The sequence below is a fragment of the Puccinia triticina genome, chromosome 9A (assembly GCF_026914185.1).
Source record: "Puccinia triticina chromosome 9A, complete sequence".
Taxonomy (NCBI): Eukaryota; Fungi; Basidiomycota; class Pucciniomycetes; order Pucciniales; family Pucciniaceae; genus Puccinia; species Puccinia triticina.
In genome coordinates this window covers 6,021,234-6,046,736 of record NC_070566.1, presented here as the reverse complement: position 1 = coordinate 6,046,736, position 25,503 = coordinate 6,021,234, and the positions used below count along the sequence as shown (strand labels likewise).

Genomic DNA, 25,503 nt, shown 5'->3' with positions numbered 1-25,503 from the left:
GTACGCAGGTAACTGCCAGCAGGTGCCGGGTACGGGTGCGGGTGTCCATTCTGGGTCAAAATCCAGGCAAGTATCCAGACCCGCAACGGGTACCCGGGTGCAAAGTGTCAGCTCTAGTGGAAGGTCTGATTTTGCTCTGGTACTATGGTTTGACTTTGGCACTGTGGGGCCAACTATCACAAAACCATGTAACCTGTGCAGGTTTCTGTGACACATTGTGTCACACAAACATATCTGTGCGCGTTTGTGTGACACATAGACCATCACCCAGCCATATCATGCCAAGGATGAGTGCCCCATGTTCCCAGGGGTGAATTAGCTGAATCCTTTCATAATTGTATCTGATTTTCATCCATCAGTACAGAAATCCTGTTGAGGAGATTTTATGAATTCATTCACAAACCCTGGGTAATCTGAGGCTCACCTGGACTTGTCCCAGAATTTTATCTCCCTTGGGACAAAATTTAGCAGCTGAAGAATGTGTCACACAAATTTACACATGTGTGATGGTGTGTCACATTTTTCATCACTGAGCTAAGTGATGCCAACCTGAGTGCTCATTCAGAGCCAGGGGCTTAGGTGGACCCTTCAAAAAATGTTTAAAATGTTCAGCCATATGTACACAAATGATTTTGGGGATATTTTCTGAAATAATACACAACTCCTGATTAATATGAGGTTTTTTCCGCTGGACTTTTCCCAGAAATTCAAATATTATGTGAAACTAAAGAATGTGTCACACAAACTTACATGTGTATCTTTTTGTGTACCACTAACATATCTTGAGCTTTTTCGGATTTATGATGAACACATGATAGAATGAAATATATAGAGCTTGCACTTTGCACCTGGGTACCCGCAGCAGGTGCAGGTACCTTCCTGAATTTTGACACAGAACCTGTGTACTTCCATGGGTAGCCACCCACAGGTACCTAGTACCTGCCAATGGGCACTAGGGGCAAGCAGAGCTGTGCAGAATGGTGATTTGTGCGCACCTGCCTGAATTTGGACCCAGACTGGACACCTGCACCTGCACCCGGCAGATACCTGCGCACTTACACAAACTGGCATCAGTGGCTTTTTTACATCAACTTGAGCCCAATACGTACTCATATTGAACAAAAAAAACCACAAATTGTCATTTCCTTTGGAAAGTTACGGCTAAGCTACCCAAATTTGGGCAAACCTGTAACGTAACCCGTTTTGTTGAAAACTTCTGGGTAACATAACTAGAAAAAAAAGCCCTTTTTCTGCGGAAGATATCATAACTAAAATTAAGATATCTGTGACTACAGGGTAACGTAACTTTAAAAGTTACTTTACAGTTACGTTCCCAATTATGGGTAACGTAACGGCCCACCCTTGCCACAGGTACCCGCCTGCGGGTGCCAAGTACCCGCCAACAGATGATAGGGACCAGCTCTAGAAATATATGATTCCCGTGGTAAATACCTTGTTTCTGCCAAGTATTTGACATTGCTTTGCAAGGTAGTTGAAAATGTGTTCTAAAATAGTTTGAGTAATAACTAGAGTCAAGTTGGATCTGGTTTTAAATTGAATTCAACTCCTTTCCAAAGTGCCTCCAGCTCAATTGAGCATAAGTCAAACATAAATTCATCATGAATTCAGCATACATTGAGGCTCATTTTCCAGGATATATCTAACAGGGTTCTTAAAAAATATTGTGCAATGGCACTTGCACGCAAGTGCCAAGCAAACTCCCATGGTCAATAGGTAGATAAATAAGGATTGGAAGCAAATAAGAGCAGACAAGGAATCAAAGACATTAAGGCTGAAAGGGGAAAGGAGAGTTAGCAAGGATGGTTGAAAATGGATAAGGGAATGATGAAAGTGATAAGAAATGTGGTGAGTGCATTTCTCACCAAGTTGGAAGCTAATTAGGCTTTCCATAGTTAAATCTTTGCTGAGACTTTCTGGGGGACAAGAGTTGAGGAAAAAGAGTTGATAATTATCTTGATCTTGTCAAAGGGAATCAAATGAGCTCGTGGATTGTTTGGATCTTCAGGAACCAGATCCCCAATAAAAATACTTACATTATATTGGACCCAAAACCAATCCAATATTGATAAACACTGATATGTGGATTGGATTGGTTTCACCATTGGCTGAAAATTCCCCAAATAAAAGATCTGTATACTAGAGAACTTTTTATTCAAACTGGGTTTACTGATGTTCATCAGTATAGGGGAAAAGTAAATTATTACCAGGCATGGGAACCTGATATTGCTGGGAGATATCTAGTGGCCAGGCTCAGGCTCAGGCTAACCTTACAGGAGAAGGCTGCAAAATTTGTGGTATTTTAGCTGCAAGATCAAGATCAAAGATTAAGTTTTTGGTAGGCCACAGCTAGCAAGTCAAACTTAGCAAAGTCCCTTGAGACTTCAGGCCCCAGGAGGCTGAGCTTGGGACTTACATCATACCTCCCCACATTGGCACAGCAATAATTCCACTTTGATTCCTTTTTCATTTTAATATTTTTACAGTTGGTGAACAAGTGTGGTCTTGTTGGGCTGATAGCATCCTCTGAGAGAGAGCTACACAAAAAAAAAAAAACACCAATTGTGCGCACAAGCTGCAAGGTGCAGCGGTCAAGTTGACCACTGCTTGTAAATCCAGCTGTTCGGGGGTTTTTGTGTAATTTCTGTGGGTGGCAGGATTTTCATCAGACACCTAAAATTATGTATTTAGGTTGGATGGTAAAAATCAGGCCTACAACCAAGTTCGCTAGCAAGCCAAGCTGTTTGAGGCTCGCTTCGCGTGATCACACGCGCGCAGCAGCGAGGGGCTTTTTGAAGCTCGGGGTCTCCGTCTCTGGAGGCTCCCGCGCGCTTCCCCAGAACCACCGGGGCGTTGGCTCTCGCCATCAACCCTTCTTTCTGCACCTTCTCCAGCAATGTCCGATCGCCTCAAGTCGACTGGCGAATACTTCAGGAAAATCTTCGTCGCCAAGGAACAGTACAATTTGATTGCAGGACTGATTCTTCTGGGCGAACTTCTCTTGAACGCTGCAATTATCAATTATGTGAGATGTAAGTCGCCCAGCTTTCTCCTGGAGTTTTGCTCTAATGTTTCTTGAAGATCCTTTTTACTTTCAACGGTTTAACTGTGAGACTTTTTTCATATGCAAAACCTCTAGATACTGAAATCGATTGGATCGCGTACATGCAACAAATTCGGGGCTATTCGCATGGAGAACGAAATTATCTGAAATTGAAAGGCGATACTGGTCCACTTGTGTGAGCATGCTGATGTTGCCTGTATCATCGGTTGGATGGCTACCTATCCCCCAGGCCTCTACTGTTCAAGAATGCATATGTACGCATAGCGTAAATATCACGCAGAGGGAAATTCTCACATAATAGATGGAAATAACGTGCATTTTACCAAAACCTTCCTGAGTCAGTCCAAAGTTCCTGGGCGTATTGTTGAAATAACTTGTAATTTTCTTCTAGCTATCCAGGTGGCTTTGTCCACGTTTATTCAGCTTTGTATTCTCTCACTCAACAGGGACAAGAGGTGCGGTTGGCGCAATATCTATTCGGTGCAATTTATTTGATCACGATGGCGTTTGTGCTAGCCATATATAAACGCTGCGAATCAGTAAGCTTATTAGCAGCCCGATGTTTTTCACAGAAGAGAGACATGGAAGCCGGTCTGATACCCTCTCTGATTTGAACCTTGGTAGCTCCCAACATATGCCATTTTCAGCTTGGTATTATCCAAACGCTTGCATTCAATCTATGTCTTGAGATTATTTAACGATGGCGTTGCAATGATGGGTTTATACATCAGCATCTGGTGTTTGGTCACTAGGAGATGGAATTGGTCTGCTTTGTGGTTTAGGTGAGTGAAAATTGAAGTAAGTTGCGAAAATGTATTCAGTCCTGGACTTATCTCACACCTCTCTTTGCGCCAACAGCTTGGCGCTCTCGATCAAGATGAACATACTTCTGTTTTTTCCAGCTTTCGGATTTGTATACTTTCAAACCGTCGGCCTGCTGAAAACCATCAACCTAATGCTAATTATCATACTTGTCCAAGTCAGTTTGCTATTGGTTACACATCTTAATTGAGATGCGTAGCCCGCCCGCCCCCTGGTTCATTATAACTGACTCTTTTTTTGTCTGCATTTTTAGGCATGGTTAGCCATCCCGTTCCTGATCGAATTTCCGCGTGAATATCTTAGCAAGGCATTCGAGTTCAAGCGGGTTTTTGAATACCAATGGACAGTCAATTGGCGAATGATACCCCAAAGCGATTTCTTATCGCCTGGCTTTGCTAGTTTTCTCACGGCCGTTCATCTCTCGACCCTTGTCTGTTTTGCCTGGACGAAATGGAGTCGCGCGTTTGGAGAGGACGGTTTAATCTCACTCTTAGTCAGGGGATTGCAAAATTGGGGCCGACCCGCAGCCAAGCGACCCAATGTGCTGACAGCCGATTGTATGTGACGCGCACGTCGATCAATGGTAAACATCCTTTTGAAGGAACCAACCTGACATCGATTCTTGCTTTCTCGGCCAATTAGATATCGTCAACGTCTGTTTCACATCTAATTTGATTGGAATAATCTGCGCCCGGACGTTACATTACCAATTCTACAGTTGGTATGCTCATCAAATCGTCTTCCTGGCGTGGCAAACACCTTATCCCATCTTTCTGCGGTAAGCTGTTTTCCGGATTTGTTTAAATATTAACACAAACACTTACATTTTCTCTTGTTTAGGATCTTATTGATGATGTCAATTGAGTATAGCTGGAATGTTTTTCCTTCAACAGCCATCTCGTCGACCATTCTCTTAGTCTCGAATTTGTTGCTCTTGTTCGGGACTTGGTGGACATTTGAGGAAGCTTATTCATTTGTCACAATCGCGTTCAAGAAGAAACCCAAGGTGACTTGACAAGCCTGTTGTATCTCAAGGGAATGTGGATAATGTCAACCAAAAAAAAAATGCTGTCAATGTTCCATCGTAAAAAAAAAAAAACTACGCAACACGTGGGATGTTGGCGCATATATGGAAGAAACTCGGTCTGATTTGCTTGGGGTGCTACGGAAATCGTAAATAAACCATGGAGGGAATGTTAATCATGTTTTATCCTTTGAAGGTTGCTCACCTCCATCTTTCGAAAAAGAGATAAAGGTTTGATCATAGCAAGTCGTCCCCCTTCACGCACATGAGTGGCAACCGTGTAAAGATGTGTGTTGGAAATTCGCACGCAACAAGAGTTTGAGGGCAAGAGCACTATGCGAAGTGAGCAAAGTCACTGATTGTACATTGGCAGACCATGAAAGTGTGCCTCTCTTGCTCTGTAGAAGAGATTGTAGCAAAATAGGGGATATGGACACAAGTCAGGCACGCTGAGGGCTATGATGGAAAGCCAGGATGCGCTAGACAAAGGTCTGGAAGCGGTCAGGATGCACTAGACAAAGATCTGGAAGTGATGCCACCCGGCCATAAATATGGCTAACACTCTGAGGTTTCCAAGTCAGTTGAATAAAGCATATAAACTGTATAGAAGATAATAGCCACGTGTAATCAAAACTCTGCAAGGGTACACCACAGTCGCAAAACCCCGGAGTCCGAAGTAGCTTTGGAGTTGCTTCAAATGTTAATCAAAGGCAAATCAATTCAGTAGGGATGTCGCCAACCCTGGTCCACAGCACATTTCACATATTTGTTGAATATGTCTCAATCATGTCTCAAATAAACTTTGAAGATTATTCGAATGCTTGTTTGAAACTATTGAGCAGGACCCTTTTGAAGTACATTCGAAGTGAAACCTTAAAAGTGCGTCCGCCGTGTAAGTTGTTTCTTATATACTAGGTATGTGAATTTGCAAGATGACTCCGGGGTACTACATAATTCATTTGATAGACATGCGACAGATATATTTGAATGCAGAGTACTGGACATGTAAGATAAGTTGTTCAATAGGCCGAGGTATGGATCCGCTGGGATCGGTGTCACAACCCCAATCGGTCCTCGGGATCCAGCGGACCGAAGTCTTGGCAGCGGATTCAGATGGGAAGTGCTCTGATTATGAAAAACAAAGACAAGAACGTAGAATGGCAATCAGTAGGATGCCAAAGTCGCGATACTATTTCGAAAAGAGAAAAAGAAGACTGAAGCTTACTTTCGAAAATTTGACGGATGAAATAAGCTTCTCTGGTGGTGGGGGTATCGAGGGTCCACCTTTCATGGGCCGACGACAGCTGCTCATCGGTAATCAATTGGTCGGCATGTTCTTTGAGTCCATCGATCCAAGAGTATCAATAGGCCGAGGTATGGATCTTTACGCTTCTCCCGCTGGGATCGGTGTCACAACCCCAATCGGTCCTCGGGATCCGGCAGACCGAAGTCTTGGCAGCGGATTCAGATGGGAAGTGCTCTGATTATGAAAACCAAAGACAAGAACGTAGAATGGCAATCAGTAGGATGCCAAACTCGCGATACTATTTCAAAAAGAGAAAAAGAAGACTGAAGCTTACTTTTGAAAATTTGACGGATGAAATAGGCTTCTTTGGTGGTGGGGGTATCGAGGGTCCCCCTTTCATGGGCCGACGATAGCTACTCATCGATAATCAATTGGTCGGCATGTTCTTTGAGTCCATCGATCCAAGAGCATCCTACTCCATCCGAAAACTGTTCCTTTTGTCTCCAGAGAATTGAGTCTGGCAGGTAAGGTTTCCCGTCGGGTGAGCAGTCAAATGCCTTACGTAGAATGTACTAAACAACCCCCCGCCCCAAAAAATAACTTAGCAAACATCGAATACATACCCGCCGGAGATTCTTGCAGAAGGAGGCGTGACTTACCTTTTCCATGATTGGTTTGCCATCTTGATCTGTAGTTTGCTGAACGCCTTTGCCGAACATTTTATCTTCTGGTCTGATGTTCAAACAAAGAGAAAGAAATTCCTTGTCCAAGAACGGCACGCGAGCCTCCAAGCTTGGCACGTAGACAGTCGGAAGTGTGTAGGTTCTTGACCCGCTTGATGGTTTCTTGGTAGAAGCTGAGTTGATCGGGTGCTTGGCTGAAATACAGGTATCCGCCCAAGATTTCGTCGGATCCTTCGCCGGACAAGACCATCTTGACACCGGTAGCCTTGATCTTTCGGGAGAGGAGATACATCAGTGTGGATGCTCGGACGGTGGTGACGTCGTACGTTTCCAATTGATAGATGACATCGGGGATAGCATCTAGACCCTCCCGGACGGTAAAAGTGAACTCGTGATGGAGGGTGTGTAGGAAGTCGGCGGCCTGGCGAGCGGCGATCAGATCGGGTGCGTCTTTCAAACCGATCGAGAAGGAGTGCAATCGGGGCCAGGATGCAAGGCTAGACTCAGAATCGACGGTCAGTTCGTCCTCGACACCCGGCAAGCTACTAGCGAGTGATCCGTCCAAGTTGAGCCCATAAGATATCGCTTGGTTGTCGAGTGCGAGAGGCTGAGAGCCCTTGCCAATTTGGACGGCATAGGCATCGTTGATCCGTTGGATCTCTCGCGTTGCGATCGCTGCGATGAGACTGCTGTCCAACCCTCCACTCAGCAGGACACCGAAGGGTACCTCGCTCATCAGTCGTTTGCGAACTGCACCTTCGAGAGTGGTGCGGATGAGAGTGAGATCGACGGGCTGGGTTCGGCTGAGAAGACCCGCGTCGATGTCAGCATGAAGCCAGTCGGGATTGTAATAGCGAGTAAAACGGCTGGAGTCGTAGAAGTGTCCGGGTGGGAATGCGTGAACGGAATCGCAATCTTTATGGATTGATTTCAGTTCCGAGGCTATATACATGGTCTCTGGATGACTGCTCGATGTGCCATAATATAGAGTCGTGATTCCGATTGTATCCCGAGCAACGATCAGACGGGGCGGTGTCTGAGTAGTGTCGATAAGGATGGCTATAGGGCGGGCCGGCCAACGGGCCGCCCGAACCCGCGCGGGTTTGGGCCGGGTTCGGACACACATTTCAGATAATAATTTAAAATCGGCCCGGCCCGTCCGACCCGTTTAGCAAACGGGCGGCTCGCGGGCGGCCCGCGGGCGCCCGTGGGCCGCCCCCGGTCGGGGGACCGGTGTTCTCCGAAGCGGGACTGGCTGCCGCTGGCAGCTGCAGTGCCACCTCAGCCAACTACGAACTAGCCATCGACAGTCAACCGGTGACCAACTCACCCCCACGGGCCACAATGGCAAAGAGAAAGACACGCGCACACCCTGGTTCGTCCAAGGAAGAAGGCAAAACTGACGATATCCGCGTCGCCGAGAGATCGGAACCAGAAACTCCATCGACTACGCAGCAGGAGATCGATAGGCAGCCACCTAGAACTGAGGCTTCAGCCCCCCAGACACCAGCCCCCGCCGACAGTTTGAGTGAATCACAAGAAACCGCCGAAGGGAGCTTGTTCAAAAAGCGTAAACTCACCAGCAAGGTGTGGGACCATTTCAAGAAGATTGAAGAAGGTGGGCCGTCCTGTTCTTATCCCTCTTAGTTTCTATAAGTATAGATATAACTGACTCGGATCTTTTGAATTTTGATATTGCAATCATCAGGAGGTGTATCGAAGGCAATATGCAACTACTGCAACCTCAAACTCTCGGCTACATCATCGGCAGGAACGAACCATCTCCGACGACATTCTGATCGCTGTATCACAGACAGCGGGGCTCTTGTTCAACCCAGACAAGGACTTCTCGGTTTCACCAGCTCCTCCCAAACCACCAGCAACCGTGTTTGGATCTTCTCTCAAGAAAAAACTCGAGAGAAATTTGCAAAAGCGATTATTGAGCATGAATACCCGTTTGCGATGGCCGATCATCCGGGATTCCGAGAGTTTATGGAGTCAGCCCAGCCCAACTTCACCATGCCCCAACGAAAGGCAGTGCGGAGTGATTGTATGGCTATCTACAATCACATGAAGCAAGGCAAAATGGCGATGATGGCAAAAGCGAAGATGATCTCCTTAACCACTGACATGTGGACAGCCTCCGATCTGACTGGCTACATGGTAATAACGGCCCACTACATCAACAAGTGGGAACTGAACAAGAAGATCATCAGCTTCCGGCCCCTCCCGCCTCCGCACACTGGCCATGCGATCTTGGAGCGAATATGTCAAGTTCTCAACGATTGGAAGAGCTTGAACAAAGTCGCTTTCGTTACCCTTGACAATGCTGTCAACAACACGGCAGCTATGACCCGGCTACAGCGATTGATAAAGGATTGCTCGGTTGCTAGCTCAACTCCTACGACGTTGCCATACTTCCATGTCCGATGTATGGCGCATGTCATCAACCTAGTGGTCAAGGATGGTCTCAAGGTCGTAGGTCCTGCAGTCGAGTCACTCCGAAATAGTGTTCAGTACATACACGGATCTTTGTCTCGGATGGATGCCTTCAACAAGGCTCTTGTTTCTGTGAATCTAGCCGAAGACATGAAACACCCATCCAAGGATGTACCGACCCGATGGAACGCGACCTTCTTAATGATTGAGTCATCAATGCCATGTAAGTTGGCCTTCCAGCAAATCGATCTTGAAGACGACAAATTTGAAACTTGCCCAAGCGAAGCACAATGGGAGGAACTCGGCGTCATCCAAGATTTCCTCGAGCCTTTCTACCAAGGCAAGCTTATTTGAATCTTACTGTGAGCATCCATCAAACATCTACTGATATATTTTCTCTCAGCCACCCTTGTCTTAAGTGGAACACAGTATCCAACCATCAACCATGCCTACCGCGCAATGACCGCCATTCAGAAGCAACTAGCCCACTACGCCGAACCTCGCACCTGCCCTAGTGAAATAGAAACTCGCCTCCATGACATGGTCAAGCCGATGCTCGAGAAGTTTCACAAGTACTGGGATTCATCAAAGGAGCTTGCGGCGATCGGACTGATTCTAGACCCACGATATAAGATTTGTTATCTTCGCTACAGCCTTGAGCAGCAATCCCACCTCCCAACATCCGAGGTTGATTCTTTCACAGCAAAGGTTAGGTCTTCCATCCTATCGCTTTGGAACCAATATGTACCCCCTCAATCACCTGTTGCCGAACAATCCACTCAACCCGCCTCAACGGCCAAGGTTAAAAAGATCGACGAAGATCTATCCGGGTTCAACGAATACATGGCCGGTACCATGTCTGGACATCAACTCAACGCGCCCGGAGCCGAATTGGATTTGTATCTAGAAGAACGGAACGTTGTCTGTGACCCCAATAGCGAGGACGATCAGTTCAATATTCTTGGCTGGTGGGAGGGAAATGTGGCTCGATTCCCTTCATTGTCCCAGTTTGCAAGAATAATGCTCATGATTCCCATGACATCTGTGGCATCAGAGTCGGCTTTCTCAACGAGTGGGCGTGTGCTGGACGATTATCGGATGCGGCTTAATGACGAAACGGTCGACGCATTGTTGTGCACTCAAGACTGGATCAAAGCAGCCAGGGCGAAGGAATCATCTTAAATTTCTTTTTTATTTTCATATGTTGTAACCGGTGAAGGGTTGTAATGCAACCTGAGTCTGACTGGTGAAATAGCGGGCGGCCCGTGGGCTGCCCGTGGGCTGCCCGCAAATTGTAAGCCCGCAGGCTGCCCGCGGGCTGCCCGCCACCCGCCCATTTAGTGAACGGGTTTGGGCCGGGCTGCGTTCTTGGCTGCACTGGCCCGGCCCGGCCTGTCCGCTAACTTCACGGGCTAGCGCGGGCCGGCCCGCGGACGGCCCAAGCCCGCCCAATAGCCATCCTTAAGTGTCGAGCAGAATGAATGAGAACATACCGTCCAACATGTTACAGAGGTCGGTCCCATACTCTCTGTACTTTTTGGACCAAGTACAACAAAATACCAAGGTTAGATGGGGAGGGATTGAGGAAAATTATGATGGGCTGTTTTAAAATCCGGGAAAGACAAACCAAATGGAGAATGATCTCACAGTCTGATTTGGGCTTAGTTTTCAATGGACTGTTCAACTTCTTGGCCAATGCTTTGTGGTTGTATATTTCTCCATTTACGCATAGGGCAATCTTGCGGTCCTCAGTAAGTAAAGGCTGTTCACCAGTATCTGAAGATTTGGGAAGCCCATGAGGAGTGAGAAGAAAAAAAACGCTTACCCAGGCCAACAATTGCCAGCCTCTTGTGGACCAAGATAGAGTTCCCTTCCATGAAGCATCCCGACCAATCGGGACCACGATGTCTCAACTTCTTGGATAGAGACAATGCTTTGTATCGGACCTCTTTAGGCTGGCCCGATGTGAGCCTGAGTCTCTATAGTGACAGCAGGACACAAGAAAGAAGGGGGAAATAATTGGATTTCTTTGGATAAAGAAAATACAATTATGAAAGAGAGAGAGAAAGAGAAAGAGAAACAGAGCAGGATCAGGATAAGGAGATATTCAAGGTTATTCTGGTGGGAATGCACGCCCACTGGCAATGCTACCTCTTCAGAAGAGTGCTGCCAAGCTGTGCTAGAGAGTGCTACAGCCTCCTCTCACCAAAGAAATGTGGAGAGATCCTGACAGATATGAAGGGACAGCCCTGTGACCAAGAATGAGGCAAAGGCCAACAGTTATGAAGGGACAGCCCTTTGGTCAATAAGAGGCAAAGGCCAGCAGTTATAGAGGGACAGCCCTGTGATCAAGAGAAGGCAAAGGCCAGCAGTTATGGAGAGACAGCCCTGTGATCAAAAGAAGGCAAAGGCCAGCAGAAAAGAACAGATCAAGCAAGACACAGAGTTTTACCTCTGAGATAAACAAGGTTCAGTGAAAGAGGTTACTTACTGTCAATATCCTAGGCGCCTGTGACGGTAGGTATACTGGGAGTGTTGTAAACTCTTTGATGGTGATCCTGGGGTTATCTGGGGTGTGGTTCTGTTGTGCTGAAGTCTGTGGATCCTCCAGCTGCATGGGGGATCCTGACTTTGAAAATTTTCAAAGTTGGATGACATAATCACACATGTACATGTGGTTTGGGGCGCTCAGGCGCGACTACACGGCGCTGCTGCGCATGTGTGTCACAAACCACAAACTCTATGAAGGAGTAGAGATATTGTAAAGTGATCAGTGAACACTAGGGTCAAAATTGCATGAGAAATCAGAATCTGAAGTCAAAACAACCTTATGTCTTAAGGTTAAAAAGATATGAGCACATTTAGGTATAAAATGGAGATAAAAGGCAGTTTTAGGTCAACTGTGTTGACTCTAAGGCTGACACCCAAGAAGTTGTAGATACCAAAAATTCCGCCTGTGTCCAAAGTGCTCTACTTTTGACTTTTATTTTCTCATTGAAGGGCATGGATTGATGTACTCACACATGGCTGGTTTCCTTTTCTTTGTTGTTTAGGGCCAGTACAGCCTAACTTAACACAAGTCCCCTCCTTCCAAGGAGGCGCGAAGCGCCTCCAAAGGAGGGACTTGAATATAATGTCCCAAATCTTGCGTGAGCGCAACCAGCCATTTGGCTGGGGAGGGCATTACAACCCCCAAATCACCCACAAGCGCTCTGATTCTTGTCACGCCTCCCAGACCATTGAAAAGCTTGTGATTTTTTGGTATATGTACGTCCCTCAAAGCTCCACATTTCCATAGCATTAGGAAACTGTGGGGATGGATAAATATTGGGCATTGGAGTGAGCCGCCCAATGCAGGCCCAGATAAACTCTTGGATCAATCCGCTCCTTATGGCATAAATAGCAAAATGCATACATCATAAGCCATAAGCGCCACCAATTGCAAATATGTACATATTTCATTAAAAATACAATTTAATACTTCAAGAGCCATGGGACTCTCCCTGATCCGACAAGAGTGGAATCTGGCGGGTCATCAAAATCTAATTTCCCAAATGTCTAAGTGCCCTTGCAAAAATAGCTGCTGAGCAGGCCATTTATGGCCAAATTTCCCCCCAAAAAAATCCAGCAGATGCTCAAGATGGGCAGCTACAACTGTGCCAAAAGGCATTGAAGAGAGTTGATTTATTTATTTTTAACTTTGTACTGAGTTTATTTTTTATCATTTCTCTGCCAAAATTTGACTGTCCTCAGGCCGCGGGTCCAACTTTACAAGTAAGCCTCTCCTTCGGAGAGCGTCCCTTTGGGACGCGGGGTTGGGCCCCCCGACCCTCCAATCAAGAGGCTTAGTTAAGCTTGCCGTACAGCGGACCTATAAAAGCTTGCGACTTTTGTCGCGCGCTTTGAAACTTTGTGCCACAGCCGCAAATCTTCTCGCAGCAGAATTGCACCGTGCGCGCGGGCTGTGCTTTGGGGGATCACGGGGGGATATGCCTGAGTGCAGGTGCCTGCAAGTGCCCAGCCAGTCCGTCCCACAACACCCAACCACCATTGCCACCACCACCACCACCCTCATCCTCACCTTTGCCGTTGCCATCACTGTCACCGTTGCCGCCAGATCCACCCGTGCAGATCAATTCCATTTGGCAATTGGACAGTTTAGACAGGTTTATCTTCCTTTTCTTTTACCTCAAATACCACTTACCTAGCTGACAGCACTCCCCCTTCTCTAGGCTCAATGTATGTCAAGTACAGCGCATCCTTCAAGTACATCATTGTTCAGGCGACCCTTCATGGGAAAAACCTTGCGGAAATCAATGTTGCAAATGGATCCAAGGTCAGTTCTAATTCCTTGCGATGCTGGTGTTTGTTATATGAGACAACGCAAGCTGTTGTTGCCGATCCAGCTACCTACCAAACCAGGGGTTGGCCCTTGGCTCTCAACAATGAAGAAAGGGGCTTTCTCTTGGATATGGTCACCAACCATCCAACAATCTACCTTGAAGAAATCCGGGAATCCCTAATGGAGCAGTGTAACGTTCACATCTCTTTACAAACCATATCAAACAAACTCCATGAACACCTCTGTATGAGTCAAAAAACAATGAGGAAGGTCAATTCCAACCAAAACCCAATCCAACGTGCACAATACATCATCATGATGGCTAACTACGACCCCAATTGCCTTGTCTTCACCGGTGAGTCCCTTTTTTTCTTTTTTCTTTATCTACATTTTAGCTCATTGAACTTTCTTCCTCCAAGATGAAAGTGGTGTGTGTCTGGACGGCGTAATTTGTACCTGGGGTTGGGCCCCGATTGGCGAGAGGACATCAAGACTTTTGGTGGCGCAGGCAACTCATCGATTCAAATTAATCCCAGCAGTGGCTCTCAGTGGTCTGGTTTCGATTATGACCCAGCAAGAAAATGTCAAGCGGGTTGATTTTGAGCACTACTTAGAACATGCTTTGGTGATTCTTTCTTTTGAAATTAGCATTAGCTTCTTGTGAATTCATTCTGAATGCCTTGCGCTTGAAGCTTCCAAGCATGAATCCATTTCCAGGACCCCGTAGTGTCCTAGTCATGGACAACGCTCAGATCTATCACAATGGTCAAATCAAGGAGCTTGTCGAGGATGTTGGTTGTCATCTTGTGTACCTTCCTGCCTACTCCCCCAACATGAACCATTGAAAAAGCTTTCAGTGTCTTGAAGTCCAATTTACGACGATATGGCGAACTGGACGGTGGCGAAACCAACGGGGAGCAGATTGAGGCCTTCACCAGGCTTATTTTCACCCCTCAGCTCATGCGCGGCCTTTTTCAAGGCTTGGGATACACGGACTGAACTTGTCTTGGTGTATCTGATCATTTTATTTGTCTTACCTGTTGTAATTCCAAGTATTTCTCTCTCTCAGAAGTATTACGCCCCCCCCCCCCCCAATAGGAGTGCACGACTGCCCCTGAAAAATACTTTGCTTTTTCATTGTCTTTGAGTTTTGTATTTTTATCTCTCTTACCGGTTGCAACTCTCAATCTCTCTTGCTTAACAACTCAGCTAGCTCAAGAACTTGAAGTCAACATTGTCTTAGGAGGAGAAATCATCAAGATATTAGGAGGCACAGCGTTTTTTTTGGGTACTCTTCATCTATGTTGTTAGATTTCAAACTAAAACATGTTTGTTCTTTTAGTTTAATTTGTTGTTCTAGTTCTGGTTGTTCTACATTGTTGTTGATTGTGTCCAGTTCACTTGTAAAGATTGCATCTTTATTCTGTTAGTAGTTTTTATTCTTCTATCATCCTTTCTTGTTAATGTTGGCGCTTATGATTCATATTTTCCTTATTATGTTGTTAGTCACTCTGTTACTACTACTGGCTGAAAATATTAATCCGATTTACAATTAGGGTGTTCAAAGTTGACTTGCATAAAATCATAACACCATAAAATCATAAAATTCTAAGCTGAAAAAAATATGTTACACCCAAGCACTCAAATTAGAGCAACATTTCTAGAATGGTACATATGAAATCATCACTTGAAAGTTTTATAATTTTATGATTTTATGCATTGAAAATTTTATGATTTCAACTTTGAACACCCTTAATAAAGAGTTCTCCATGCAACATCACAGGCAGGGCAGTGAATTCTAATAACGAAGGAAATTCAACTATGTACGTCTTTGCTGATCAGTTGTTTGGGGCGGGGCAGGTAGCAGGAGGTGAGAGGCGGGTATAGACTCATAGAGTAAACAGGATGAGAGAAAAGATGAAGCAGAAGAAAAGTGAAAGGATGGGTGCCTATATCCACAAATCAAGATGTCTTCTTTCCGTCGTATTCCTTCCACTCTAAGCCAAGACTGAGCGCAATGAAGCTGACTAAAAACCCTCGAAAAAAAAAAAAAGAAATAACAATTCAGTTTCAGTCCAACAAAGAAGGCAAGAAAGGTGATGAGAGAGAGAGAGAGAGAGAAGAGGGCCACGGACGTTGGTCGACCATCGAGTCGATCGCCATGTCGGTGTTCATCCCGGCTCCATGACCCGCGTTCGACTCGACCCTCAACAAGCAAGGTTGTTTATTCATCGGGAGAGCGTGTTGGACGGCAGCTGCGTACTTGAAGCTGTGTAAAGGGACGACCCGATCGTCATGGTCTGTACAAAGATATTCGAAGATCCTTCTTAGCATTGGTCCATCAATCGACTGTGAAAGTCATGCAATAGCGTGTTCATTGAAGAGATCGATAGAGATGAGGGGAGCTGTCACTGACCCGCTGTGAGAAGCATAAGAGCCGGATATTGGGCGCCCGGGTTTATGTTATGCAAAGGGGAATATTTGATCAAGTAGTCGAACGCCTCGGGGTCTTCTGGGTTTCCAAATTCAGACACCCAAGACCGTCTTGAAAACCAGGCATATATAGTACGAGAAGAGTGAACTTGAGAAAACAGGCGCAGGAACGATGAATGAAATTGGAGGTGAACCTCACCCAATGGTGAACCGCTGAAACCTCAACATGTCCAATACGCCCGCATCGGCAATGGCAGCTCCATAGAGCTCCGGGGCCTGGTTGACGCAGGCGGCCACCAAGAGACCACCGTTACTGCCGCCCATGATGGTCACCTTGTCGGGAGCCACGTAGCGGTTGGCGGTCAGATATTCGGTAGCGTACTGGAAGTCGTCAAACACGTTCTGTTTTTTCTCCAAGCTGTACCCATCGAAAATTCAAATTCATTCAATAAGCATTCAAGAAATAACCAAATTTCGCGGCGGCTGGAGACCACTCAGAGCCCTGACCTGCCAGCTAAATGCCATCTTTCTCCATACTCTCCACCCCCTCGGATGTTAGGCACAGCAATTACCCCTCCATAATGCGCTACAAAGATCAAGAAAGGGCTCGAAAAGAAGGGCGTAATAGGGTTACCAAAGCCACCCTGGATAATAGTTCAAACCGCTGGATCAGCGGTCCGTTTTTCATGATCCAAATGTGTATCAAGAGAAAAAGAAAGGGGCTCACGTATCCGTACTGAATAGCTGGCGCAGTGCCGTCTTGCTTGAAGTCCTTCTTGTGAACGATAAACATTGGCACTTTAGTCCCATCCTTTGACTCATAGAAGACTTGTTTCGACACAAAATCATCGGGGTTTAATGAAGGGATCGGAGTGTTGCTGAATTGGACCAGTGTCTGATCTTCTTGAGGCTCAAAACGGTAGCTGGACGAGGTGAGCACATAACCGTACAAAATAAAAGGTGTCATGAGGGGTTGAGTTGCAAAAAAAGGCATTCAATGCCAATCCAAAAGATACAACCAAGGCCGATCACTTACCGGTAGACCGTGGCAGGACTCATGAAGCTAGTGATGTAGAGGAAGAATTCGTTATCTTTTCGCCCGCCGGAGAAGCCCTCGAAGGTACCGATCAACTCCTCGCCGATCCGTTTGATACGCTTGCCCGACTTGAGCACATGCAGGTATGTCTCATCTTTGACGTCCCGTGAATAACCCAGGATGACCAGGTTGTGATTGATGGGATAAACGGCCGCCAGGACCGCACTGGGATCCTCAGGGATTAACTCTGTGAAACCTTCTTCCGGCTTACTCAAGTCATACGTCACCACTGCGAAAAAATTATTTGTCGGTATGATGGAAAGCTTTTGGAGCCAAAATTGGTGATTGTGAACTTCGTACCTTTGTTGTTGGGCGCGTCCTTGTTGGTGTGGAAATACAGTTGACTGTCGTCATTGGTAACGTAGGTGTACAGGCTGCCAAATCCATTCACAACTTTTTGCCACTTCATCTCGCTCGACAGGGGTTGAGTGGTCAGATCGGCAACCCAGACTCGATTGCCGTTGTCTCCGTCCCTTCCACCTGACAGGATGAGATACTTCCCGCTGGAAGAACAGAAAGCGTGTCAGTCCATGTGGAAGCAGGTGAGGGGATGGTCAGATAATGACAGCCACGCACTCCCCCGAAACTTCAGCTCCCCACCTGTAGGATGGATTCGCTGGGTCCTGTTAGCCAGATAAAGACAAAATAATCTCAGAACATCACCCATCAGAGAAGCAGAGTCAAAGTCTTCTCACCGCGAATATCAATAGGTCTTGACTCTGGGGCTCGCCAAGTCTGTGAAAGGAGACCTAAACGCACAAACAGGTTGGATGAGTCTTTTGGGATGTGTTCAAGCCTTTGAGGATTTAGGAAATGAATGCTTGCCATGTGATTGAGCTCAGCCTTGGTATCTGTCCCGGCGTCAACTTTGACTTCTTCTTGCAGCTTTTCACCGGGCCTGCTAGCTTTGGGCTGTTGGATAGGGTATCTTGAATAGAAGAAACCTGATCATGAGGTCAATCACACTGCAGTCAATAAGCAGGTCATGAAGGACTAGTCCTCACCTCACTACATCAGTCCTCAGAAGAAACATTTTTATTAGCACTGACCAGATTCGTCTTTCATCCAACTGGTGGTGCTGAGTTGAACATTCTCGATCGTGTCCTTCATCCGCCCAGGGTCCTCACCTCTCTTGCCGCCATCGGCAGCAGTCTTGGTATGGGGGCAGTCAGTGCGACGGACATAGATAGTGTGAGAGTCACTCCCAGAGCGGGAGACTTCATAAGCCATGTAGATGCCCGACTTGGAAGTGGCCGAGGAAGCGAGTTCGGCGGTGCCGTCGACGGAGAATAGGTTGGGATCGAGGAAGAGCTCCCCCACAGGTTGCTTGGGGTCGTTAGCCCGCTTGTAAGCCTCCTCCTCCTCCCCTTTTTTGACTCGATAGAGAATGTATTGGGATTCTAGGCCTGGGTTGAAGTAAAAGTAGTAGTATCCGTCGGGCTGCAGCGTTGGACAACCAATTTTTGCATAATTCCAACTCTTTTTCAGCGTCCTATGAAGTGAGTGTCGATGGGAGTATTTTCTCAGGTAATCCTTTGTAAAGGATTGTTGCCGGGTGACGAATTGCTGAAGTAGGAAGGTAAAAGGTCAATCAGTCTTGTTTTTTTGGTTATTAGGAAGAGCGCACCTTTGTCTCTTTGCTCTGATTGGGTGGCTTGTGCAGCCAGCTGTAAGGATCTGGGACGGTGACCGGTCCATTCTGTTTACTCTGGAAAACGTCCGACGAGTTTGAATCCCTGCGAACTTGGGGATATGGTGTTGCTTTTGGGTCCCAATGCTTGGGGTAATGGGTAATAGGACAGGTATCTGGATGATTCGGAAATAGGACGCGTGATTCGGGGCTGTCAAAGGTGCGCTGGATGGGTATGTGAAACCTCAAGAAGGCTACAAATTTCGTGACTAAGAGCATTATAAATGAATAATGCACGGAAAACTAAGAGAGCCAGGTAGGGTATTTTATATCCTACCGCCATGGCTAGAAGGAGAGGAGAGCAACGCTTCCGCCGCAGAAGAGAAAGCTTGAGCTGGCGTCTGAGACAAGCTGAAACAGAAGAGCAATGGCTACATCATGTTAACCTGGTGAGGCTATGTATTGGCCGGTGCCAAGAAACCGCAGGGGGTTAAAGCCCCAAACATGGAGACTAGAAGGAATGATATACGACCTTGTCAGGCTGAAGTTGTATGTACATACATAACGGGTGAAACGACAAATGCCGGAGCGCCCCCGGGGGCCGGCACGCACCAGCCACCACGGCGCCACAATTAAGGTACCCCACACTTCTGTGGACCCGACCTTCCGGATACCGCTGAAGGCTTCGGGTGTGCTCTGGTGTGCTTCGAGGCTTCATGCTTCGCCACAGAAGGTATCGGTTGCCACCATTAGTACAGCCAAAACCAAAAAGCTTGCGGGTCCGGCAGCCTGAAAATCCGACCAACAAAATTTTCCATTTAAGCCACCTCCCCTGTATCCTTCCAAACATTCTCATCTTCGCACTCCTTCCCTCTCTCCATCTCTCCCATACCCCCTACCCCCTCCCCATCGAAAATGCCCCCCGACTCTCCTCGCCCCCCCCGCTCATCCGGACCCACCCACAGCCCAGCCGCCGGAAACGCCCACCAGCCAGCCGGAACCATCCACCCGCCAGCCCAACCGGAACCCAAACCGCCTCACATCCGCCGATACCGATACCGGTGAGTACCTCACCACCCCCTCCCTTCGCTCCAAGCCTTCCCCCCCTCTTCCCTGCTCTCCATTCACCCGGACAGCTGACCCGATCATTTTTTCTTCTTCCCCCCAGTCGGTACCATCCGCCAAACAGCCCATTCAGATCCCCGACTCCAAAAATCACCTTTTCCGATACCGGTGAGTGTTTCTCCCTTCCCGCCCCTCTTACCTGCCGTCCAATCACCTCGAGAGCTAATTGGATTGATCCCCCCCCTCCGAGATTTAGAAATCCCCATCTTCCTTCTTGTCACCCACCGGTCCCTGGCCAGCTGCACAGTTGCAACCATGGTATGTACATACCTTTGCTTCCATCATACTGTACCCTGCACATTTGGGCAACAGCTGAAGGTTTTTTTGTGTATTTGGCATCAGTCCAACGAAAAAGAAGTAACCGACAAATTCTTTACGCTCACCAGCCGGATGGATCCGCTGCCCTTCGCCAATGCGCATGGCGAGCCACAAGAGTCGTACCTCGGACCCAGTCAGCCCCCAGACTCTCAGGCCGATGCCTGCAAGATGTTTTATGAACAGTCAATCCTGAACCGAGACGATCCCGAGAGCATAGGTCCCAGTCCCAACACGACCCGCCGCGCCCCTCTCCGCCAGGCAGCTGCGGCTCCAGTATTGGACTCCAGACGTCTGCCGGCCCCGCGGATCATCAACCTCAATCACCACGTGTACCAGTTGTCCGCGGCAGGCCAGATTGCCCAAGTTAATCCTCGCAACACGACCGCGGCCAGTGCAAAACCTTGGGAGCGGGTGGTCAGCGATGACAAGGCGGTCTTGAAGACGATCCTGCAGCACATGACTTGGCCCAAAGTCATCGAGGACTGTATTGACGGACTCGACAAGATAGTCCCGCTCCTGGGGGCTCATCTCCGTCAGATGGAGAAGGAGAAGCTACTCAAGTGGCAGTTCATCATACCAAAAAACAAGAAATTCGCAAAGGGGAAAAACGTTATGGTCTCCTCTGCAGCCCTATTGGCGGAGTTCGTCAAGCAAGCGCTGGCCAGCCCGACCGCCCAACTGACAATCAAGGTGGTCATGCAGGACCCACAGAAAAAAGCGAAGTCTGAACAGGCGGTGAGTGCTGCAATTTCATTTCCCATTGACGCCGGTGGGTGGCTAACGTGCCTGTCTCCTCAGGCAAGGGCCCAGCAGGACGCTCTGGCAATGAGTTATGGCCCTGATGACACGCAATTGGCCCTGGAACGCTCCCAGGCTCGGGTGGCGGTCAATGTAAGACATTTTTTGTGGATGTGGAGCCTCAGGTGCTCGGTTAGGCCATACTGACCAGGTAGATCGTCCCTCCCATCCAACAGCCGCTCGCCGATGTCAATGAACAAGAGCGCATCCGGATTGCGGCCGATCTCCATGTGTACATCACTGGGAAGTACGGCGTGAACACCGAGTCGATGAGAATCAAAGACCCAAAAAACCCAGGCGCCTCAATCCGCGTGACTCGTGACGGGTTAACAAAGTGGAGTTGCTGTATGCTTCATAAAATCCCCGGGATAGACCAGGACAACCCCCCCGACATCCCTGAATTCACGAAAGATAAGCGTCCCGTGTTCACCCTCGCCGAGCTGGCGGTTAAACAAGACGCGCGCCTCAGTAAGCACAAGTCTGCTGCCTCCCCTTCGAAATCGCAAGCTGCCCGGGCGTCGGAAACCCCAGGCCAGGCGACGTCTCACTCAAAGTCGGCCGCCCATCCTGGGACCCCCGCCGAATCGTTATCATCCAGGAAGGTGTCAGCGTTGTCTGCTCCGGCCGCGGGGCCGAAAACCGAGAAGGCAGGCCTAGTGTTTACTCCAGTGCGAGTCTTGTCCGCAAGCCGTGTCCTCCCCGGCCGTTGGGTCCCTGCCTCGGAGTCTAAGTCGGCGGCGAGCGCGCCTTCTCCTGGCGCTCAATTGCTAACTGGCGCAGGTTCCCTTGCACGTGCGGAGTCCCCGGCGAAGCGGTCCCTTGGGGCAAGCGCGGGGCCTGCCCTCCGGTATGACTTGACCGGTTTCGAGGACCTTGGGGGCTATCCTGAGGATCGGGAGACGACCAGTTCGGAATCCGAGTACCCTGCTGCAGTCTTGGCCACCCATTCAGTCCCATCAAATCCTTCTACCCGTCAAACTTGTGACGCGAGCTCAGATGTAGAAGTCATGCAACCCTCAGATATCAACTCTGGGATCCATCGGTCACCCGCTCGCAAGATGCCTCGCAGCCCCGCCGCGGAAGGTATAGCGCAGACCGTGAGTCGGCTCAACTTTGGGCGAGACCGTTCGCCGCCAAGGTTCGCACGCAGCCGCAAGGTCCCGACGCCCAGATCGCCATTGGCTAGTTCTTGGATCAGCATGACGACCCCGAGCTCCCATCTGCGAATGAATGAAGCCGGCAGACGTTTAGAGTTGGAGGAATTCCTCCAAATGTGCAACGTCCCAAATGACGACCCACTCCCGCGGGGCTTAATCAAGCTGCACCACATCGGTCGCTGGGATTTTTTCCTGGACACCTCTACGATCGCCCTAGCCAAGCTCAACTTTCCCGCACCCCTGGCGTCCCAATTGATGAAGGGGGCCAGATGGTTGATCCCCACTCACACACTGCCCGCTCATGACGCTGTGACCCCACGCGCAATCCCCCAGGACCAAGTCAACGTGGGCACTCCAAGCGCCCTGGACCAGGTCAGCGGGGCCACTCCCGGCACTCACGCACTCCCGGGGGCCCAGGACCGCGCTGGGACAACCGCGACGGCTGTCTCTGGCCCGCAATCCACCGCTGGCGGCCGACCTGCGGCCTTCTGCCACCCCACCTCTTCAACCACGCCGTCAGCCAAGGAATCCTTCAGAAAAGCGGCTGCGGAGGATGACATGACCGACGATTTGTCAGACAACTCCGATGAAGAGTCTGAGCCCTTGCCTTCGGCTGTGTTGCGCTCCAAGGTCGCACCCACTCAGGAGATCTGAGCGAATTTCCAGGCAAATCGGCGCGATTGCCGTGGTAAGTAGCACCATGCGTGCAATATCTTCTTTCACATACTTCCTAATATGGCACTTGGTCCCTAGTTGTATCTCACTCAAGTTAGGCCCAGATCCTATATGCAATTCATCATAAAGTTCTGGTTGACTCATGCAATTAATTGCTCACCAGATAGAGCCTAATAACCCATGTCCAAAAATCAAGGTCTCGTAGATTTAACTGCGAGATCCATCCACTGAGTGATTCAGATTCCGGCTAAGTCCCCTCACTGTGGAGCCGCAGGGTCGTAGATTCAACTGCGAGATCCACTGAGTGATTCAAATTCCGGCTAAGTCCCCGCACTGTGGAGCCGCAGTGCGGGGACTTAGCTGCGAGATCCACTGAGGGATTCAAATTCCGGCTAAGTCCCCGCACTGTGGAGCCGCACGCCCAACAAATTCCGGCTAAGTCCCCGCACGCCCAAAATTCCGGCTAAGTCCCCGCACTGCTGCGAGATCCACTGAGGGATTCAAATTCCGGCTAAGTCCCCGCACTGTGGAGCCGCACGCCCAAGCCTACGGAAAATTCACAAAGTCCCCATGCGTAGATTGCACGCTCATGGAGGCCTGCTCAACTGTGATCTGACTCCGTGCGCCCACAAAATAATGTATATTGTTATTGTATTTATATCTATGGAGGGTAACATAGAGTGAAAACTCTATCATAGACACACATGAGGGACCCAGCGCGTGCTGTCAACATACAAAATAGGAGGAGGTGTAACACTATGAAATCATAGTGGAGGGAGGATGAAATCATATAGTGGAGGGAGGATGAAATCATGTAGTGGAGGGAGGCGCCACCAGGAAGTACCCGAGTTCAATCCCTGCCTGAGTAACCAGTTCCCAAGAAGATTCTTCTCATCACATCCGGCGTGACAATCGTGGGCAAAAACTCCTTGATTATCTCCGCATCCGCGCGGGTTCCAGTGAGAATCTGCGCTCGCTTCAATTGCGACTTGAGGACGGAGAATACCTTTTCGATTGGGTTGTAGTCGGGAGAGTAGGTTGGAAGGTACATGAGTAATACCCCTGCATCTGCACAAATCTGCACAACCCGACCGCCGTGGTGGATCCGAGCATTATCCATCACCAGGATGCTGTTTCGACCCGGGAACGGATTCATTGCAGGCATCTGGGGGTACATACCAGAGTCAGGCTATTTGGACCGAAGAAACCTAGCTGAGGGATAAGGAAGTTGGACTTGCCAGTACAGTCTCAATGAAATATTCCATGTCCAGGCGGCACATGGATCCCACCTGGGCTATGGTCCCAAGCAGACCGTCCAACAATACCCCGGGCATTACAGTGACTCGGTTGGCTCAAAGCGCCTTCGGGATCCTAGTTGTGCGGCGGCCTTGCAGTGCCCACGCAGTGTTGCGAGCATGCGTTCCAAGCGAAACCCCACATTCGTCTGGAGGAGTAAGACCAATTTAGACCTCAAACACATCTCACAAACCACCGAACCAGCGCGGACTCACCTAGAAACACCAAATACTCCGCAGGGAAATGGCCAATGCGGTCAGTGAATCGGAATCGAGCCGCCTTGTCTTGATTGGTGTTATAGGTTCGGGCCACCTTTTTGGTTAAGAGGAGCCGGGTTCTCAACTCCGCCGAAATGGTGCTGAGCGGATGGCGAGTGCCGGTAATCGCCTGGATGTGACTCTGAATTTCATCCAAGTATAGCGTCGGCTCAGCCTCAAGTGCCGTCAATACGAACTCGGCCTCCTCACGAGAAAATGCTAACGGGCGGCCACGCTCCAGATAGAGGGCCGGATCTCTAACGACATTCCTGGTGCGGCGGTATAAATCGTTCCAACGGGTGAGGGAGTCGGGCGAAACGTTGTAGCCGATGGTTGCATTGATCTCGGCAAGACGCATACCACCCTGGCTGAGTCTGACAACAATTGCCTTGACCTCTGGGGCATACTTAACAAATACCATAACGTGCTGAAGTGGAATCGATCGGGGCAAGAATAACCAATGAGCTTCCCGGTGATCGGACGGCAAGGAAGAGGGGGGGATGGATTGGAGGGAAGGGAGAGAGTGGCGGCGACGGACTCACCGGTAATGGATTGCTATATCCTTGCGGTCGGGGTTCCGGAAGGGCTTGTTGGCGGATAACGTTGGGTAGGGTCTTTTTTGTGGTCGGGCTTCCAGATGGGACCGACTGGGGGGGGAGAAGAAAAAATGATCGGGTCAGCTGTCCGGGTGAGTGGAGAGCTGGGAACAGGGGGGGAAGGCATGGAGGGAAGGGAGGGGGTGGTGAGGTACTCACCGGTATTGGTATCGGCGGATGTGAGGCGGTTTGGGTTCCGGTTGGGCTGGCGGGTGGATGGTTCCGGCTGGCTGGTGGGCGTTTCCGGCGGCTGGGCTGTGGGTGGGTCCGGATGAGCGGGGGGGGCGAGGAGAGTCGGGGGGCATTTTTGATGGGGAGGGGGTAGGGGGTATGGGAGAGATGGAGAGAGGGAAGGAGTGCAAAGATGAGAATGTTTGGAAGGATACAGGGGAGGTTGCTTAAATGGAAAATTTTGTTGGTCGGATTTTCAGGCTGCCGGACCCGCAAGCTTTTCGGTTTTGGCTGTATAACCTCCCACGCTGGT

At 48.8% G+C, this 25,503-nt stretch overlaps 5 protein-coding genes across 5 annotated transcripts; 2 read left to right on the top strand and 3 right to left on the bottom strand.

Annotated features, from left to right (window-relative positions):
• Window positions 1-2,914: 2,914 nt before the first annotated feature.
• On the top strand, window positions 2,915-4,919 carry PtA15_9A585 (uncharacterized protein; the record flags this gene model as incomplete). Its single annotated transcript, XM_053172809.1, has 8 exons — window positions 2,915-3,050; window positions 3,158-3,257; window positions 3,474-3,621; window positions 3,707-3,864; window positions 3,941-4,061; window positions 4,158-4,461; window positions 4,547-4,682; window positions 4,745-4,919. 8 exons carry the CDS (start codon window positions 2,915-2,917, stop codon window positions 4,917-4,919), a joined length of 1,278 nt encoding a protein of 425 aa, XP_053024013.1.
• Window positions 4,920-5,883: 964 nt separating this feature from the next.
• On the bottom strand, window positions 5,884-6,856 carry PtA15_9A584 (uncharacterized protein; the record flags this gene model as incomplete). Its single annotated transcript, XM_053172808.1, has 6 exons — window positions 5,884-6,053; window positions 6,154-6,264; window positions 6,346-6,408; window positions 6,509-6,587; window positions 6,737-6,746; window positions 6,834-6,856. The coding sequence occupies 6 exons, from the start codon at window positions 6,854-6,856 to the stop codon at window positions 5,884-5,886; spliced, it is 456 nt and encodes a 151-aa protein (XP_053024012.1).
• Window positions 6,857-6,894: 38 nt separating this feature from the next.
• PtA15_9A583 (uncharacterized protein) lies at window positions 6,895-7,809 on the bottom strand (the record flags this gene model as incomplete). Its single annotated transcript, XM_053172807.1, has 1 exon — window positions 6,895-7,809. One exon carries the CDS (start codon window positions 7,807-7,809, stop codon window positions 6,895-6,897), a length of 915 nt encoding a protein of 304 aa, XP_053024011.1.
• A 7,791-nt stretch (window positions 7,810-15,600) lies between these two features.
• Window positions 15,601-19,076, bottom strand: PtA15_9A582 (uncharacterized protein; the record flags this gene model as incomplete). The annotated part of the gene is made up of 13 exons (XM_053172806.1): window positions 15,601-15,665; window positions 15,774-15,938; window positions 16,055-16,182; window positions 16,271-16,489; window positions 16,579-16,715; window positions 16,799-16,994; window positions 17,108-17,396; window positions 17,468-17,670; window positions 17,744-17,790; window positions 17,863-17,916; window positions 17,993-18,111; window positions 18,217-18,733; window positions 18,795-19,076. 13 exons carry the CDS (start codon window positions 19,074-19,076, stop codon window positions 15,601-15,603), a joined length of 2,421 nt encoding a protein of 806 aa, XP_053024010.1.
• Window positions 19,077-19,377: 301 nt separating this feature from the next.
• Window positions 19,378-22,849, top strand: PtA15_9A581 (uncharacterized protein; the record flags this gene model as incomplete). Its single annotated transcript, XM_053172805.1, has 5 exons — window positions 19,378-19,486; window positions 19,813-19,858; window positions 19,966-20,030; window positions 21,546-21,988; window positions 22,529-22,849. The coding sequence occupies 5 exons, from the start codon at window positions 19,378-19,380 to the stop codon at window positions 22,847-22,849; spliced, it is 984 nt and encodes a 327-aa protein (XP_053024009.1).
• Window positions 22,850-25,503: the final 2,654 nt, after the last annotated feature.